Source organism: Dama dama, chromosome 5, assembly GCF_033118175.1.
Source record: "Dama dama isolate Ldn47 chromosome 5, ASM3311817v1, whole genome shotgun sequence".
Lineage (NCBI taxonomy): Eukaryota > Metazoa > Chordata > Mammalia > Artiodactyla > Cervidae > Dama > Dama dama.
Genome location: NC_083685.1, coordinates 100,275,944 through 100,292,066, shown reverse-complemented (window position 1 = coordinate 100,292,066; position 16,123 = coordinate 100,275,944). Strand labels below are relative to the sequence as shown.

The window sequence follows — 16,123 nt, the reverse complement described above, 5'->3', positions numbered from 1 at the left end:
AACGCAGGAGACATAAGAGACACAGCTTCAATCCCTGGTTCAAGAAGATTCCCTGGAGTAAGAAATGGCAATCCACTCCGGTATTCTTGCCTGGAGAACCCCACGGACAAAGGAACCTGAAAGGCGACAGTCTATAGGGTCACAAACAGGACATTACTGAGCAACTGAGCATACACACACATCAGAAATATCTGACATAAATGTTTGAAATGAAAAGTACTGACTGGAAAATTGTAACTATCCTGAGAGCACTTGTGTAAAAACATGTATATATGTGAACAAAAGGTGGAAAATAGTCATAGTGAATGAAAATATTTACTAGTTAGGGTGTAACATGATGACTAATTTGTGGTATTTCTTTGTTACCATACTGTCACTACAAAGAAGACAAATGTATTTACACATTTTACACATAAACCTGAGAAGTTAATGATATGAATTATTTATTATTTTTTATTGTAAATTCTCAAATGCCTCTTTTAAAATGCCTGCAAAAGTCTCTGCCTACATTCTCCCCCACTTCTCATCAAACCTGCCCTTCTTCAATCATTAGCATTGGAGACAAATAAAATCTGGCTTATTTGATTTTGTTTCATGACAGTAGCTGCAGTGGAATTATTTTCTGTTATTTTTCATTGCAGATGTACAAACTTTAATCTGCGTCATTATACTAAATGTGCTTTTGTGGGATGAGCCGGAAAAATATGATTTGATAGAATGTGCTTTAACTCTGAAACAAGGTCTGGACAACATGTGACATTTTGGAATCAAACTAATTTGCAAGCAAAGAACTCACTGTGCTGAGGGATATTGAAGTATTATTCGCTCAGTCGTGTCTGACTCTTTGCAACCCCATGGACTGTAGCCCATCAGGCTCCTCTGTCCATGGAATTTTCCAGGCCAGAATACTGGAGTGGGAAATGGAATAAGTCTGCAAAAATCTTTTTTTAAATGAGCCCACTGAGAGACGGCATACAACAATGGCACATTAATTAGGACAATTAGAAGGGGCAAACAAATTAGAAAGGTAGTAATAAGAAGAATGCATATCTTAGAGAAATTCCTCATTTAGTATTTAGCTGAAGACTAGTGTTTAAGCCTGCTAGCACAGGCCGGAGGTTTACAGAATAGCTCGTTGCAGAGAAGGAACTCAAGCTTGCCTGGAAATGATGCTGGCTTCCCAGTCGGTACCCACACTGTGATTACGGGTAGAGCAACACAAGAGCAGCTTCTATTTCAGACCTCCTTCCTCCAGTACACTTCTTTTGTTTTTTAAACCAGGTTCTCTTTCTTTTTCCTACCCATCTAAGGACAAATTGTTTGCTGTTGTTTAGTTGCTAAGTCGAGTCTCACTCTGAGACCCCATGGACTGTAGCCCACCAGGCTCCTCTGTCCATGGGATTTCCCAGGCAAGAATACTGGAATGGGTTACCCTTTCCTCCTCGAGGGGATCTTCCCAATCCAGGGATTGAACCCAGGTCTCCGGGGATTCTTTACCACTGAGCCACCAGGGAAGCCCAAGAACAAGCTGTCTGGCATGCATTTTACTTTCTCTCATTTCCTATGCCCGGCTTTTGGTGTCTTGGAAGGTCTATGATTGTTGGAGATGCCCCTGGGTGAAGCCAAGGCACGGGAGGCAGAGAAGGAATGGTCTAGAGGATGCAGGGGCTGGGGGATTGTCCCTTGACTCGGAGTAGGGAACAGAGGGAGCAGGGTTTCTGTAGCAGGTACCTGGGGCAGCTGAGCCCGGATATCTTCAGATCCGATGAATATGCTTTCTAGGTGAGACCACGTGCGCTGCACATCATACCAGATGGAGATGACGGCGTCGGCAGTGGACAGCTTCTTCTGCCAGCCTGACACGTCCTCCAGGAAGAAGGCAATGTGCTTGGACACCATCAGGTTCTGAAGCTGGACCTGGTTATCCTCCAGAACCTCGATGAGGTCCTCGTCAGACTGCAGCAGGGGCACACAGGTCCGTGGGTGGGGCTCGTACTGGAATTCCATGCCAGCCCAGGTGGTCTGCAGCTCCTTCAGCACCTTCTCCATGCCCAGCTCTTTCACGGCTCTGTCCACGATGCCCCGGACCTCATCCTCAAAGTGGTGCAGCTGCAGCTGCAGGAGGTGGGCCAGGGTGGTGCTCTCATCCATGGTGAAGGTCACGCCCGTGGCCTGCATCAGCTGCCTCCAGTGCCGCTCCCGGATGGCCGGGTTCTGCAGCTCGGCCACGGCCCTCAGGGAGGTCAGGGTGTCCAACACTGTGCTCTCCAGGCCTGTGAAGGCCTCCCAGGCCCTGACCTCCTTGTCGAGGTTCCGGATGTTCCTGGCAAACTTTTTGCACTCCAAGTCCATGGCCTCCACGTCGATATCCTTCCACCTGGTGGTCTCCCAGGCATGGATGCTGGAGGTCACCATCCCAATCGTGTCCCAGAGCTCCTTCAGCCGGCACGCCTCCTTCCTGCACTGCCGCAGCTGCTTGTAGTCAGGGACGGTGACTTCAAACAAGCTGGCGGACGCGGAAATGGAGGCCATGGTGGACTCCATCTGCTGGGTCTCCAAGTGCCAGGCATCCAGCGTCTGATGAGGGTCAGTGCTATCAAACCTGCAAGACAAGACACAGCGTTTCCCCTTCATCAGTGGAGAACTCAGGGACCATCTCCTGGAATCACCAGAGCCATGGCAGCTTGAACCTTTAAATCCTTAGTGTTTTAGCAAAGAGCAGGGATGTTCACCAAAGCTTGCGAAGGAAAGATAGTCAGGGTAGGTCAGAGTGGGATGAGCATAACCAGAAGGAGGAAGGATGATTCAAGAGAAACATCCTATCTGGATCTGTTCTACACCCATGTGTGCTCAGTCATGTCCGATTCTTTGCAACCCTTTGGACTGCAGCCCATCAGGCTCCTCTGTCCATGGGGTTTTTCAGGCAAGACTACTGGAGTGGGTTTCCCTTTCCTACTCCAGGGAATCTTCCCAACTCAGGGACTGAACGTGCATCTCCTGTGTCTCCTGCATTGCGGGCGGATTCTTTACCCACTGAACCATCAGAGAAGCCCTCTACATCCGAGAGGGTAATAAAAATACTCCTCACCTCCCCAGGTCCAGTGGGGGGATAACCGTTTGTTTGAGCTCCCCTTAGACTCTGTTTCACTTGTTGGTGTCCAGCCCACTTGATACAAAAGAGCATTGTCCTGTTACTGCAGAGGCTGTGAAGGCGAAGGTCACGCCAGGCGGTATCTGCTTTGCACACAGTAATGTATGTATTTCAGTGCTACTGCCTCAATTCACCCTAGCCTCTCCTTCCCCAGCTGTGTCCATAAATCTATTCTCTATGTCTGGGTCTCTATTCCTGCCTTGCAAATAGGTTCATCAGTACCATTTTCCTAGATTCCATATATATGCGTTAATATACAATATTTGTTTTTCTCTTTCTGACTTATTCCACTTAGCATAACAGACTCTAGGTTCATTGGCCTCACCAGAACTGACTCAAATGCATTCCTTTTTTTTCCCCATTTATTTTTATTCTTTGGAGGCTAATATTTAGTGGGCCAAAGATCTAAACAGACATTTCTCCAAAGAAGACATACAGATGGCTAATAAACACATGAAAAGATGCTCAACATCACTCATTATCAGAGAAATGCATTCCTTTTTATGGCTGAGTAATATTCCATTGGGGCTTCCCTGGGGGCTCAGGTGGTAAAGAATCTGCCTGCAAAGCAGGAGACACAAGAGGTGTCGGTTTGATCCCTGGGTCAGGAAGATCCCCTGGAGAAGGGAATGGCTACCCACTCCAGTATTCTGGCCTGGAGAATTCCATGGATAGAAGAGCCTGGCAGGCTACAGTCCATGGGTTCACAAAGAGTCAGACACGACTGAGCGACTAACACATATGTACCATAGCTTCTTTATCCATTCACCTGTTGATGGACATCTAGGTTGCTCCCATCTCCTGGCTATTGTAAACAGCAGGTAACAGCATTTTTCAGATTCCCCAGGTTGGCTTCCATCTCTGTGGTGAGGTTCACACTAAAGACCTGCATCACCTTCAGGAAGCAGTGCCTCTGGGTGGGAGAACCACTGAGAGGGACCCTGACGCATGAGCACAAAGTCCTGACCACGGGCCTGCGCTGCATGGCCTTCCTGAACTGTGTGCTTCCCGTCAGGCTCCACATCTCTCAAGCTCCTCCTTCAAGTGGCCCCATCTCCTCTTGTGTCCTGCAGTGACCTCTGGTTCTGCACTTGACTCCTGTAAACACTACATCGAACTTACAGTTCAAGTTCATCTTTCCTCCTCTTCTTCTCCCCATGTTCAGGACTCCCTTGCTGCTCTTGGTCCTCACCCCATGAACCCCCTTCTGGTCTGGCCCCTTCAACCCACATTCCTGGCAGAACCTCTTCTCTGATGTAAGAACTGCTCATTCACAGGTTCCCATGCTTATTTAACTTATATGCAGAGTACATCATGAGAAACGCTGGGCTGGAAGAAGCACAAGCTGGAATCAAGATTGCCGGGAGAAATATCAATAACCTCAGATATGCAGATGACACCACCCTTATGGCAGAGAGTGAAGAGGAACTAAAAAGCCTCTTGATGAAAGTGAAAGAGGAGAGTGAAAAAGTTGGCTTAAAGCTCAACATTCAGAAAACTAAGATCATGGCATCTGGTCCCATCACCTCATGGGAAATAGATGCGGAGACAGTGGAAACAGTGTCAGACTTCATTTTTTGGGCTCCAAAATCACTGCGGATGGTGACTGCAGCCATGAAATTAAAAGACACTTATTCCCTGGAAGGAAAATTATGATCAACCTAGATAGCATATTAAAAAGCAGAGACATTACTTTGCCAACAAAGGTCAGTCTGGTCAAGGCTATGGTATTTCCAGTGGTCATGTGTGGATGTGAGAGTTGGACTGTGAAGAAAGCTGAGCGCTGGAAAATTGATGCTTTTGAACTGTGGTGTTGGAGAAGACTCTTGAGAGTCCCTTGGACTACAAGGAGATCCAACCAGTCCATCCTAAAGGAGATCAGTCCTGGGTGTTCATTGGAAGGACTGATGCTGAAGCTGAAACTCCAATACTTTGGCCACCTCATGCAAAGAGTTGACTCATTGGAAAAGACCCTGATGCTAGGAGGAATTGGGGACAGGAGGAGAAGGGGATGACAGAGGATGAGATGGCTGGATGGCATCACTGACTCGATGGGCATGAGTTTGAGTAAACTCCGGGAGTTGGTGATGGACAGGGAGGCCTGGCATGCTGCGATTCATGGGGTCGCAAAGAGTCGGACACGACTGAGCGACTGAACTGAACTGAACTGATGTGGGTCAGGAGCACCCAGAACAACCTTCAAGGAGCCTCTGGTTTTCCTTCCCTAGCCTCCCTGTATCCTTTCTTCCCATCACCAGTCTCAGGTCTTCCTGTTTCTGTGTGCTTGAGGGGTGGCTAGATATTGGGGATGCATATGTGCATGCTAAGTCACCTCAATTGTGCCCTACTCCATGCAACCCCATGGACTGTAGCCAGCCAGGCTCCTTGGTCCATGGGATTCTCCAGGCACGAATACTGGAGTGGGTTGCCATGCCCTCCTCCAGGGGATCTTCCCAACCAAGAGATCGAAACTGCATCTCTTACGTCACTGGCATTGGCAGGCAGGTTCTTTACTACTAGTGCCACCTGAGAAGCCCCAGATATTGGGGATACCACGATCTAAGTGTGAACACCATCTTTCTCTAAAATTAGACTAGGGAATGGTGGAGTCCAATATAAAGAAGTTGAGAGGGAAAAGGAATGACTAGAGAATTGGCCATTTCTTGCAATTGTGTGTGTGTCCGTGTGAGTGTGTGTGTGTGTGTTGTTTGGTGGGAAGACGATGACATGCAAGAACCTTTCCTTGAACTGCCTCTTCTCTCAATTGTCTCTGGAAATATTTGACTTGACGGATGGAAAGTAATCCTAATTAAAGTCATTTACCTGAACTGCTCACCACTTAAGCCTAATTGCCATGCAACACAATAACAGTTATGCATACCATTAAATTAGTGTCAGATTAACTTTGATGCTTGCTATGTTTGATTCCTGCTTGTTCCATCTAAATAGTTTTGGCTGGCATGCTCTGGTGGTGGATTTTCGTCTTAAGACTGAATACCATCGTGTATGTTCACTGTTGTCCAGCCAGCGAGGGCTTCAGAAGGGCCTGGAGTTCTCAGAGTTGAAGAGGGCCGTCTGTCTGCATAGGCAAGGAGCTTTCTCCTCTATGAGAGCAGTAGAGAAAGAATTAGAAGGAAAGGAATGTAACATCCTCACAGCAAGTGAGCCATCAGGAAAGATTACCCAGCATGAAGGTTCCTTCTGCACATTCTTTCCAAGACTAATTGTTGGAACGTGTTGGTTCTACCTTTTATCTTGACTAGAGTGAATGGGGAAAGTGAACTTGGCTTCTTGGTGTTAGTATATATCAGACAGATTCTAAAAGCCCACATTCTGTTTAATTTATTAATAGAGTATAGTTCAGAAATAGTAGGTAAGACAGGAGTTATCAGAGTGTTGGAGGGGTAGGCACAGAAGACAATAAATGATCTTCCTAACACTTCTTTCCACAGTGCCTATGAACATCCTTGAATCAATATTGAATCCTCAAGTATTTGTAAGAGGTGATCATTTGTCTAACCTATTCCAAACTTCATTTGCTCTGTGGCATAATTTTTGTTTATGGTTTGAATCTGCTGACATTCATTCCCTATAGCTGAGCGCATATAAAAGTTAATTTGACCTAAGTAGTGAAAGGAACCTCCAGACAGGGGAGCAAATAGCCCGCTTCCCATTTCAAAGCTCTGGTGCAAACTGTCAGGATATTCACAGACCTGATTAATGCACCTAATAAACTTGAAGCAGTTCTCCAAAGCCTGGGGGAACAATACAATGTGAGAACAAGAAACTAATAGGAGGGAAAAGGGTGTAGTTAGTCTTTGAAATTGAAATAATAATGCACAAGTATTTTAATCTAAAAGAGAAATGCCTGGAAAGTCTGGATGAGCAAAGCTATAATTAAGAGAAATGGAAATAGGGTGCTCATGTGTATGATCTTGGAAAAAAGGATTCGGGCCTGCCCTAGATGTGGGCACAGACAGAAAGAGGAATAAGTGACTTAAATGATTTCTTGGGACGTGAGCAGCTGGTAAACATCAACCTCAGCCCCATAACTGCACATATACAGAGTAGTGACACCCCTGTGCTTGAAACCCTAAGGGCATTGTAACTCAGCCTGTTCCTTCTGACCTGGTGACCTTTCCCATCCCATGGTCCCATCTAAGGAGCAGCAAAACATACCCCCTTCCACTTACTGGTCCAGACAGAAGACAGAGAATTACGCTTGGATCTGTCCCTGGTGGATCAGATGGTAAAATAATCTGTCTGCAATCCAAGAGACCCAGGTTTGATCCCTGCATTAGGAAGAACCCCTGGAGAAGAGAATGGCTACCCACTCCAGTATTCTTGCCTGGAGAATCCCATAGACAGAAGAGCCTGACGGGTCACAGTCCATGGGGTTGCAAAGAGTCGGACACAACTTCCAGCTCCCATAATTCACTCAGTCCTCCCGATTCTCCCTCCTGAGTGTCCCTGACATCCATCCTCCTCTCTCCCTGCTCACCGCAACGGCTTCAGTTCAGGCCTCCTGCTTCTCACCTGGGCTGTTGCAATCACCCTGTCCCCCATTGCCATGGAGCACCTGCCTTGAGTCTACCTTGATCCACTCTGTTCTCTGCAGTCACAAGAGAAGTGTCTACATGATGCTGTTCTCAGGCTTGGACTCCGCAGTGCTCATTCATGGTCTAAGCCTGGTCATCTGGACCTCTCTCTCCTTACCTCCCACATCCTGCATCCCACTCACACACATGTGCAGTCCTCCAGCTGTGTGTTATGTTTTCATCCCCCTGTCTCTCTCCAGGTTCTGCTTCCCTTGTCTGGAATCCCATGGCTTTCCACTTCTCTTTTTCCAAATGGCTAATTCTCATTTGCCCATTGGCTGAAGCACCAGCTTCTGTGGGGTTTGTGAACTGTCTCCCCAGTGGGCATCAAAGTTGGGCCCAATGGACATGTCTGATTATTAATTTATTTTTGCCTGCACCTCCCAGCATGTGGAATTCTAGTTCCTTATCCAGGGATGGAACCTGCATCCCCTGCCTGAAAAGCACAGTCTTATGCACTGGACCACCAGAAAAGTCCTCAGTTACTCATTTTTGAAACTGACCCTGAGTCTGTCAGTCCTTGAGATCAGGGAATCCATATTATCTGAATATCCTAGCACATGTCATTTTTTTGCTGACCTCATGCTGAGAACACACCTCTTCTGCTCTATGGAAGCCTGAACCATGTGAGTGAGTCAGATCAACTGCAAGAACAGGGTCAAATTGAATTAATGACGTGTCTGAGGATACTGATACATCCCTGAGAGATTCAGTGATTAATACTGCTCTTTCCTTCAGCTTTTATTTTTTCCATTTATTTTTATTAGTTGGAGGCTAATTACTTTACAATATTGTAGTGGTTTTTGCCACACATTGACATGAATCAGCCATGGATTTACATGTATTCCCCATCCTGATCCCCCCTCCCGCCTCCCTCCCCATCCGATCCCTCTGGGTCTTCCTAGTGCACCGGCCCCGAGCACTTGTCTCATGCATCCAACCTGGGCTGGTGATCTGTTTCACCCTTGATAATATACATGTTTCAATGCTAGGAGACCCTTCATGAGCAAGATGAAGGCACATTTGCTGCACTGTCTGGAAAGCCTTGATTTTCTGCTTGCCATGCAGGACAGCACCCAATGGGAGAGTGTCTTCAAGATAGTCCTTCCCACCATTCATAGAATTTGGGGACTGGCCAGCTAGAAACACTGATGGTTTCCAATGAACTGGAGCTCAGAGGGACCAAATGCTTTTACCAAGAAACCCCTAGATTATCCTGGTCTTGATGTGGGTAAACTGACTGGATGACATGGTACCATTCCTTAAAGCCAGGAAGCCTGAACAAGGGAGCTGCTAGAAGCCTGGAGCATCCCTGTTATTCAACCGGGGAGAATGAGTCTCCAATTTCAAGAGTTGTGAGAAGTGCTTGAATCTGGCTACGATGATCTAGCTGATTACTGAGAGAGCTCAGCTAGGAATATGCTGACACAGCTTCAAGTTAAGAACAGAAGGAGGAAGAAAAACTCAACTTAAACACAGAGAAAGAACTTCACCCCTAGGGACCTGACTTCATCCTGTACCTGTTAGACTTCAGGGGACAAACAAGACCCACACTTTCCTTTTCTTCCCAAAGACAAGATCAACGTTGAGCTTCCCCTGTAATCTAATCAGGAAGAGAGACTTGCCTTCAGCAAGATGCATTTTAGAATTCTGCGAGTGATCTGAAGGCAAAGGAACGAGAACTCAACTCATTTGCCACATACAATGTCTAAACACTTTAAACACACACATTCGTGCACACGAAACTTAAGTAAACCCATGTGTTGACACCCACGAAGATTGGCCTCGGTAATAAATCCATGATTCTGCTCTAGTCTTGATAGTCTTCTTGACAAGAAGAGGAATACATCAAGATTGCAGTCATGTTTGACTTTCTGCACTGCTGTGAGCAGTTCTTTTCAAAGAAGTCTCTTGCAAAGATTCATCTGCATGTTAAATTAACAGATGCGAATTTGGTATACAAGCAGCTTATGCAGCTCAATACCAGAAAAACAAACGACCATAATTAAAAAGACACATGTATCCCAATATTCACAGCAGCACCATTTACAATAGCTAGGACATGGAAGCAACCTAGATGTCCATCGGCAGATGAATGGATAAAGATATTGTGGCATATATATACACAGATACATAATGGAATATTACTGAGCCATAAAAAGGAATGTATTTGAATCAATTATAGTGAGGTGGATAAACCTAGAGTCTGTTATACAGAGTGGAGGAAGTCAGAGAGAGAAGAACAAATTTTGTATATTAACACATATATATGGAATCTAGAAAAATGGTACTTATGAACCTATTTGCAGGGCAGGCAGACATACAGAACAGACTTTGGACACAGCAGGGGAAGGAGAAGGTGGGATGAATTGAGAGAAGAGCACTGACATATATACATCACCATATATAATACGGATAGCCAGTGGGAAGCTGTTGTACAGAACAGGGGGCTCAACGCAGTGCCCTGTGACAACCTAGAGGGGTGGGGGTGGGGGAAGGTTCAGGAGGAAGGGGACATATGTGTACTTGTGGCTGATTCATGCTGTTGTATGGCAGAAGCCAACACAATATTGTAACACAATTGTCCTCCAACTTTAAAAGAAAATGTGATTTTGGAAGACTCATTTAAGGGTAGTAATATCCTCATAGCCAGCAGATGGATACAAATGCAAAGACAGAAAAACCAAAGCAGCTATCACATTAAAAAAACAAGAGCTGATCAATACATAAATGTGATATAACTAGGAAGGGGAGATCAAGGTTTCCGACAGACACACGGAAAGACACACAGCAGCAAAAAGAGTGCTGTTCTGTTCAGGCAGTCTTGGGAGCCTGTTTGGAAAGATCTCTCACCAGACATATTTGGAATTCCTTTTTTGAAATTTTTTTTAAAAAAAAGAGACAGATGATGTAAAGATATCAGTGTCATTACCTTCATGGCTGTTGCCCTAGTGTGGATACTGTGAGCACTGCCCAGAAATACCCATTCATGGCCCGCCTGCCTTACCAGCTTTGATCCTGTGCGCAATTGCACATCCAAAGGAGAGTCAAACGGATGTCTTTGACACATCCAGACTGGGGACCGGTACCTCCTATCAGATCACTGATGGCATTAGATTGGAAATAAAGTAATAAATGTAATGTGCTTGAATCATCCCGAAACCATTCTCCCCACCTCCGGTCTGCGGAAAAACTGTCTTCCAAGAAATCGGTCCCTGGTGCCAAAAAGGTTGTGGACTGCTGTAAATCTAAAGGAACGCAGAGTCATCTGGAGTTATATGCCCTGGTGTGATTGCTTAAAAGGGGCCCAGTTTCTTCCCTTAGGGTGGCTGTCTCTAACTTGGCTGCTCATCAGAGTCAGCTAGGGAGCATTAAAAACTACTGATGCCCGGTCTCATCCCCAGTGCCTGATTTAGTTGGTCTGCAGGAGAGGCTGGACAGTGGAAGTTTTAAAATCTTCCAGGTGGTTTTAATGCTTTAGAGTGCTATGTTGTACATTTGTCCTAAATACAGCTTATACATTTTTCCTTTCTTGTCTTCTTTTTAAAAAATAAATCTGTATGAGACTTTTCAAGTTCTGTACTTCATTTTTTTTTTAATTTAATTTAATTTGGCCCCAAGGCATGTCGGATCTTAGTCCCCTGACCAGGGATCAAACCCATGCCCCCTGCATTGGGAGCATGGAGTCTGAACCACTGGACTGCCAGAGAAGTCCCTTTCCCTGCCTCTTGACACACTCGTCTCATTCTTTCTAGCCCCAGGTATGATGCTTTGGAGACCAGCCGCTTCATACATGTTTGATGATGGATAATAAGAAGAGTTAGGCCCTTCCTGTGAGCCAGGTGGGGTGACCAAGGGTCTCAAGTCTGCCTGACACAGAGGGGATTCCCTGGATGTGTGACTTTTGGTGCCAAAACCAGAACAGGGCCAGGTAAGCCAAGATGGCTGGTTACCTGGGTGCTGGGTCCTGTGCTAAAAGCTTGTGAAGATGTGTTACTTAATCCTATCAACAGCCTTCCAAGGTGGATACCATTAATGCCCCCACTTTATAGATGAGGAAACAACACAGAGTGACAGACCTGACTTAGGCAGTGAGTAAGGGACTGCCCTGACTTAGAAGCGAGTAGTGGACCCGAGATTAGCCAGAGGGCTTGCTGAATCCAGGGTCCGTGTGCCTAATCATTATGTCGTCTTAACTCCTGATAAAGTTGTGGGATTTTCTTTCCTTGCTTCATTGGTCACTTTGGCATGTATCGCCTTAGGTCGGATTTCTGTCAGTAACGTGAAAATAAAAAGCTTCCTGGTGCTTTACACAGGGCATTTTTCAGTCTGGAGACTTCCAGGCATGTCTACACGAAAACGAGAGAGGAGATCCAGCAGGAAGCCCCGCAGGGGAAACAGAAAGCAAACCCTGGAGCTGGACTGGAGGGAAAGGGTCCACTTCAGCTGGTGCGTCAGTAAACACAGGGCCACCAGCACTGGCCCCTGGCTGCAGCGTCTGACGCTGAGCAGCAGACCAGGAGCAGACCCCACAGGCTTCCCCACTCGGGGAGGGAGCCCCTGAGAGGAGGACTGCGTGTGTGCACGTGGGCCCACGTGAATGGTGCTGTGCTGTCCACCCCGCCCTTTCTTCGTTTATGTAAAGATCCCTGACCACAAGCAGGGGGCAGTCTGAGCACTAACTGCTAAGCAGAGAAGGGACTCCTTAAAGTAAATCTGTCACCTTGAATCCTGCCGTTAGGCTACTGAAAGGCCTTCCAAAATTATTTTTAAATTCTTTTTTTTTTTTTTTTGGCCACACTGTGCAGCATGTGGGATCATAATTCCTTGACCACGGAGCGAAGCCACTCCCCCTTGCATTGCAAATGTGGAGTTTTAACCACTGGACCACCACAGAAATCCCCCCAAATTATTTTCAAATTCTCATCAGCCACTTTTTTTTAAACCAAAAGAACAGAAGTCTGGGAGAAATCAGAATACTAACAGTTTAGTAAAAGATGAATAATTGTACCACACACAATCCCTTTATAGACTTGGAGACATAGAAGCTTCTAGATTTTTTTTTTAAGTATTTGTACAGCCTTTGTTCATCCCACACAGGCCACAACAGGACTCTGTGAACATAAGTCCCCGGTCTAACCAGTGGACCTAAACAGGAGGGAAGAAGAGTAACCGGTCTTCTGTTAAGAAAATAGACAGCCTCCGTGGGGAGGTCACCCGTGACTTAAGATGCTGCTGCGTCTCCAGGACGCGGGGCTGTGGTGGCGACCTGGGTCCATACCTGAAGGGCGCTTCTCTGCGGAATCGCCCCCAGAAGGACTGCTGCTCCGCCTCGAAGGCCGCGCACCGCTGGCGCAGGAGGGTCACTTCATTGGCCTGCAGGGGGGCCACCTGCTGCCTCACGGTAACCGCCGTCTTTTTAATGTTGTTCCACTTCTCAGGCAGCTCCTGCCAAGGAGACCCGATGTGGTCAGACCCCACTCTGCTCCCCCGTGACCCCAGACCCGAGGCTGGACACGTTCAGACCTCTTAGTCTCTGGTCCGCAAACGCGATGGCACTGTTTACCGTCGTCTACGACTGCCCCCTTCCTTCTCGGGGCTCCCTGGCTGCCCACTCTCATGATGGTCACCTACATTGGACTCAACACAATCCTCCTTGCTCTCAACTTCTCCTCAGTAGACTTTGATGTTGTTGTTTAGTTGCCGAGTCATGTCTGACTCCGGGAACCCATGGACTGTAGCCCGCTAGGCTCCTCTTTCCATGGGCTTTCCCAGGCAAGAATACTGGAGGGGGTGGGGGTTGCCATTTCCTCCTCCAGGGGATCTTCCCAACCCAGGGATCGAACCTGCATCTCCTGCATTGCAGGCAGATCCTTTACTCCTGAGTCACCCAGGAAGCCCCAGGAAGCCTTACCCTCTTCTATATTTTCCAACAGTGCCTGGTTATTTTCTTGTATGCCCCACATTTCCTCTTAGATCATCATAACATTCCTCAAACCTCCTTTTTCTTTTCTCTCTGAATCAAAATTTGGCTCATCCCTAATTCTGGAAAAAGACCACACACACTTCATCCACATCAGTTTTCCCATATTTCTCCAGTGTTACAGTGTTTCATATTTATTGAGTGTTAAGAAAGTGGTACACATTATACACATTCGACACATTTACTTCCAAAACATGGATCTTGAGCTATCATAAGTCCTGTTTTTCATTGACTTCACCACGTTCATCTCACTTTGAAATCCCCAAACATTCCCTCTATTTCCTTTATTAGGAAAGCATAAACTTTGCACTGACCTCCAGCTGCTCAAACACTGTTTCCGGTAATTCTTGTCCATAGGTCTTCAGCAATTCAATCGTTTGCTTTAAAGGCTCAAACATCTCATCGGTGCTGCTCTGTCGTTCTTTAAGAGCCATTAGGTGCCCCATAATCTCAACCAGTCCTTGGAAATCTCCTTTTTCGACTTTCTTGAGCAAGCCATTCTCACTGTTTTTAATAAATGCTTCAAGGTCGGCCAAGCTGAGGAGAACAAACAGAATGTGAGCAGCCATTCCCCTTCCACCCTTCAAAAGAATTTATTTATTTCCCCAACATAATAGCTATTATTATGCAAAACTCTCCATAGCCTGATGATAATAAACAACCCTCTTCAGTTGTGTCAAGGTCGCAAAGGACAAAGACTGAGGCTTCCGTGATGGGGGAGACACAGGAGACAAGGAGAATTATTGGGACAACTGGTGAAATGTGAATAACTCTGCGAACTAGTCACACCTTCTCCATCAATACTAACTTCCTAGTGTTAATGACTGTACCATGGTTACCTCGGATGTTACCGAGGTAACATCTTGGGAATGTAGAGTGAAGGTAAAAGAGAAGTCTTTGTACTGCTTTTACAGCTTTTTTGGTAAGTCTGAAATTATTTCAGAGTGAAATCATTTCAAAGTGAAATAATCTCACAGTGAATATATTATAAATTATTTTGTGAATCTTAAATTATTTTTTAAAAAGTGGAAAATAAATACTATGGCCTATAGGGTTATACATACTTGGGTTTAATTTTGACACTTACTAGATGTGTGGCCAAGTCATTCAATATCTCTGAGCCTCAGATTCTTCATCTGTAAGATTAGAAATATCATTTCTTTCTCACTGGTTATTGTGAGAGTTAGATGGGACTCATGATTTAATTAAAAAATGAACATCCTTTCTGGAGGAATGCAGCAAGAATCCAGCCCTCCAAGGACTAGGCTCCAAGGAACATGATTTTATAACTGAAAGTTACAACATGCACAAGGAAAGAGGTCACCACAAGTGGGAACCAGCAGAAACGGCTGTATTAAACCTCTGAAGATTTTAGATACTGGAATTCGGGTGCATAATATAAACTAGTGACATTTGATATGTCAAAGGACAAAAGAGGTCTTATTTAGGTGCTTCGCTTTATTGTTCCTGACCCACGTACCAGGAACAAGTGCTTTTCCTGCTATTTCTCAGACATCTATTCTAGATTGACTGAGAAAAACAATTTCTTCCTTTTAAGCATAATGTACCAGTCAGTACAGAAATGATTTCTTTAGGAATTGCCCTTCAGAAGCCTAGATAAACTCTTACATTCTCAACAGGTCATCATACCCTTAGCCTGGCTCCAACCTGCCTTTAAATTCAAGCATAAATTCAGCATTGTCTCAGGGGCAGGAATGGAGACAACTTCAGTGGCTTTTCAAATATGCCCAGAATCTGTGATAACATGTGGACCTTTGTATTGATTGATGGATCCAAGAAGTGACAAAACTTACTGAAGCAGATAACATGAAAATTATGGTCTGTGGTGGCATTATTTCATGAAGAGAAGCTTTTAATATGTGTTCTAGCAATGCAAAAATGATCACATCATGCTATGTTAGTGGGCAATTCAAGGAGAAAGAAGCTAATAATTTTACATAGGCTTTTATGTTAACTCTAATCTATGGCAAGAAGAAACAAACCATTATTCGTTGACAAATCAAAAGTTATCTTAAGATCTTGTTGTTGTTGTTTAATCAATAAATCATAGTCTGACTCCTTGCAACCCTATGGACTGTAGCCCACCCGGCTCCTCTGGCCATGGGGTTTCTCTAGGCAAGAATACCAAACTGGGTTGCCATTTCCTACTCCAGGGTATCTTCCCAACCCAGCGATAGAACCCATGTCTCTTGCATCTCCTGCATTGGCAGGTAGATTCCTTACCACTAATCTAGAAAATGTATTCTGAAACTTGAAAAATGAATAAATTTTAAAAAATGAATTTGAGCAAAGAATGCGAGGGTATTAAAATGAGTAAGCAAAATTGTAAAATAACCAAATAGAAGATCTAAAACTGGGAAGCATAATCAA

General features: G+C 45.4%; 1 protein-coding gene across 1 annotated transcript in view; it reads right to left on the bottom strand.

Annotated features, from left to right (window-relative positions):
- DNAH9 (dynein axonemal heavy chain 9) overlaps nt 1-16,123 on the bottom strand; it is a 290,174-nt gene that overhangs the window by 205,734 nt on the left and 68,317 nt on the right. Inside the window, exons 18-20 of the mRNA XM_061141084.1 lie at nt 14,047-14,269; nt 13,031-13,197; nt 1,732-2,602 (exon numbers count right to left, since the gene is read on the bottom strand). Of these exons, the coding sequence (XP_060997067.1) occupies nt 1,732-2,602; nt 13,031-13,197; nt 14,047-14,269 (1,261 nt within the window). The remainder of the gene's footprint in view (nt 1-1,731; nt 2,603-13,030; nt 13,198-14,046; nt 14,270-16,123) is intronic.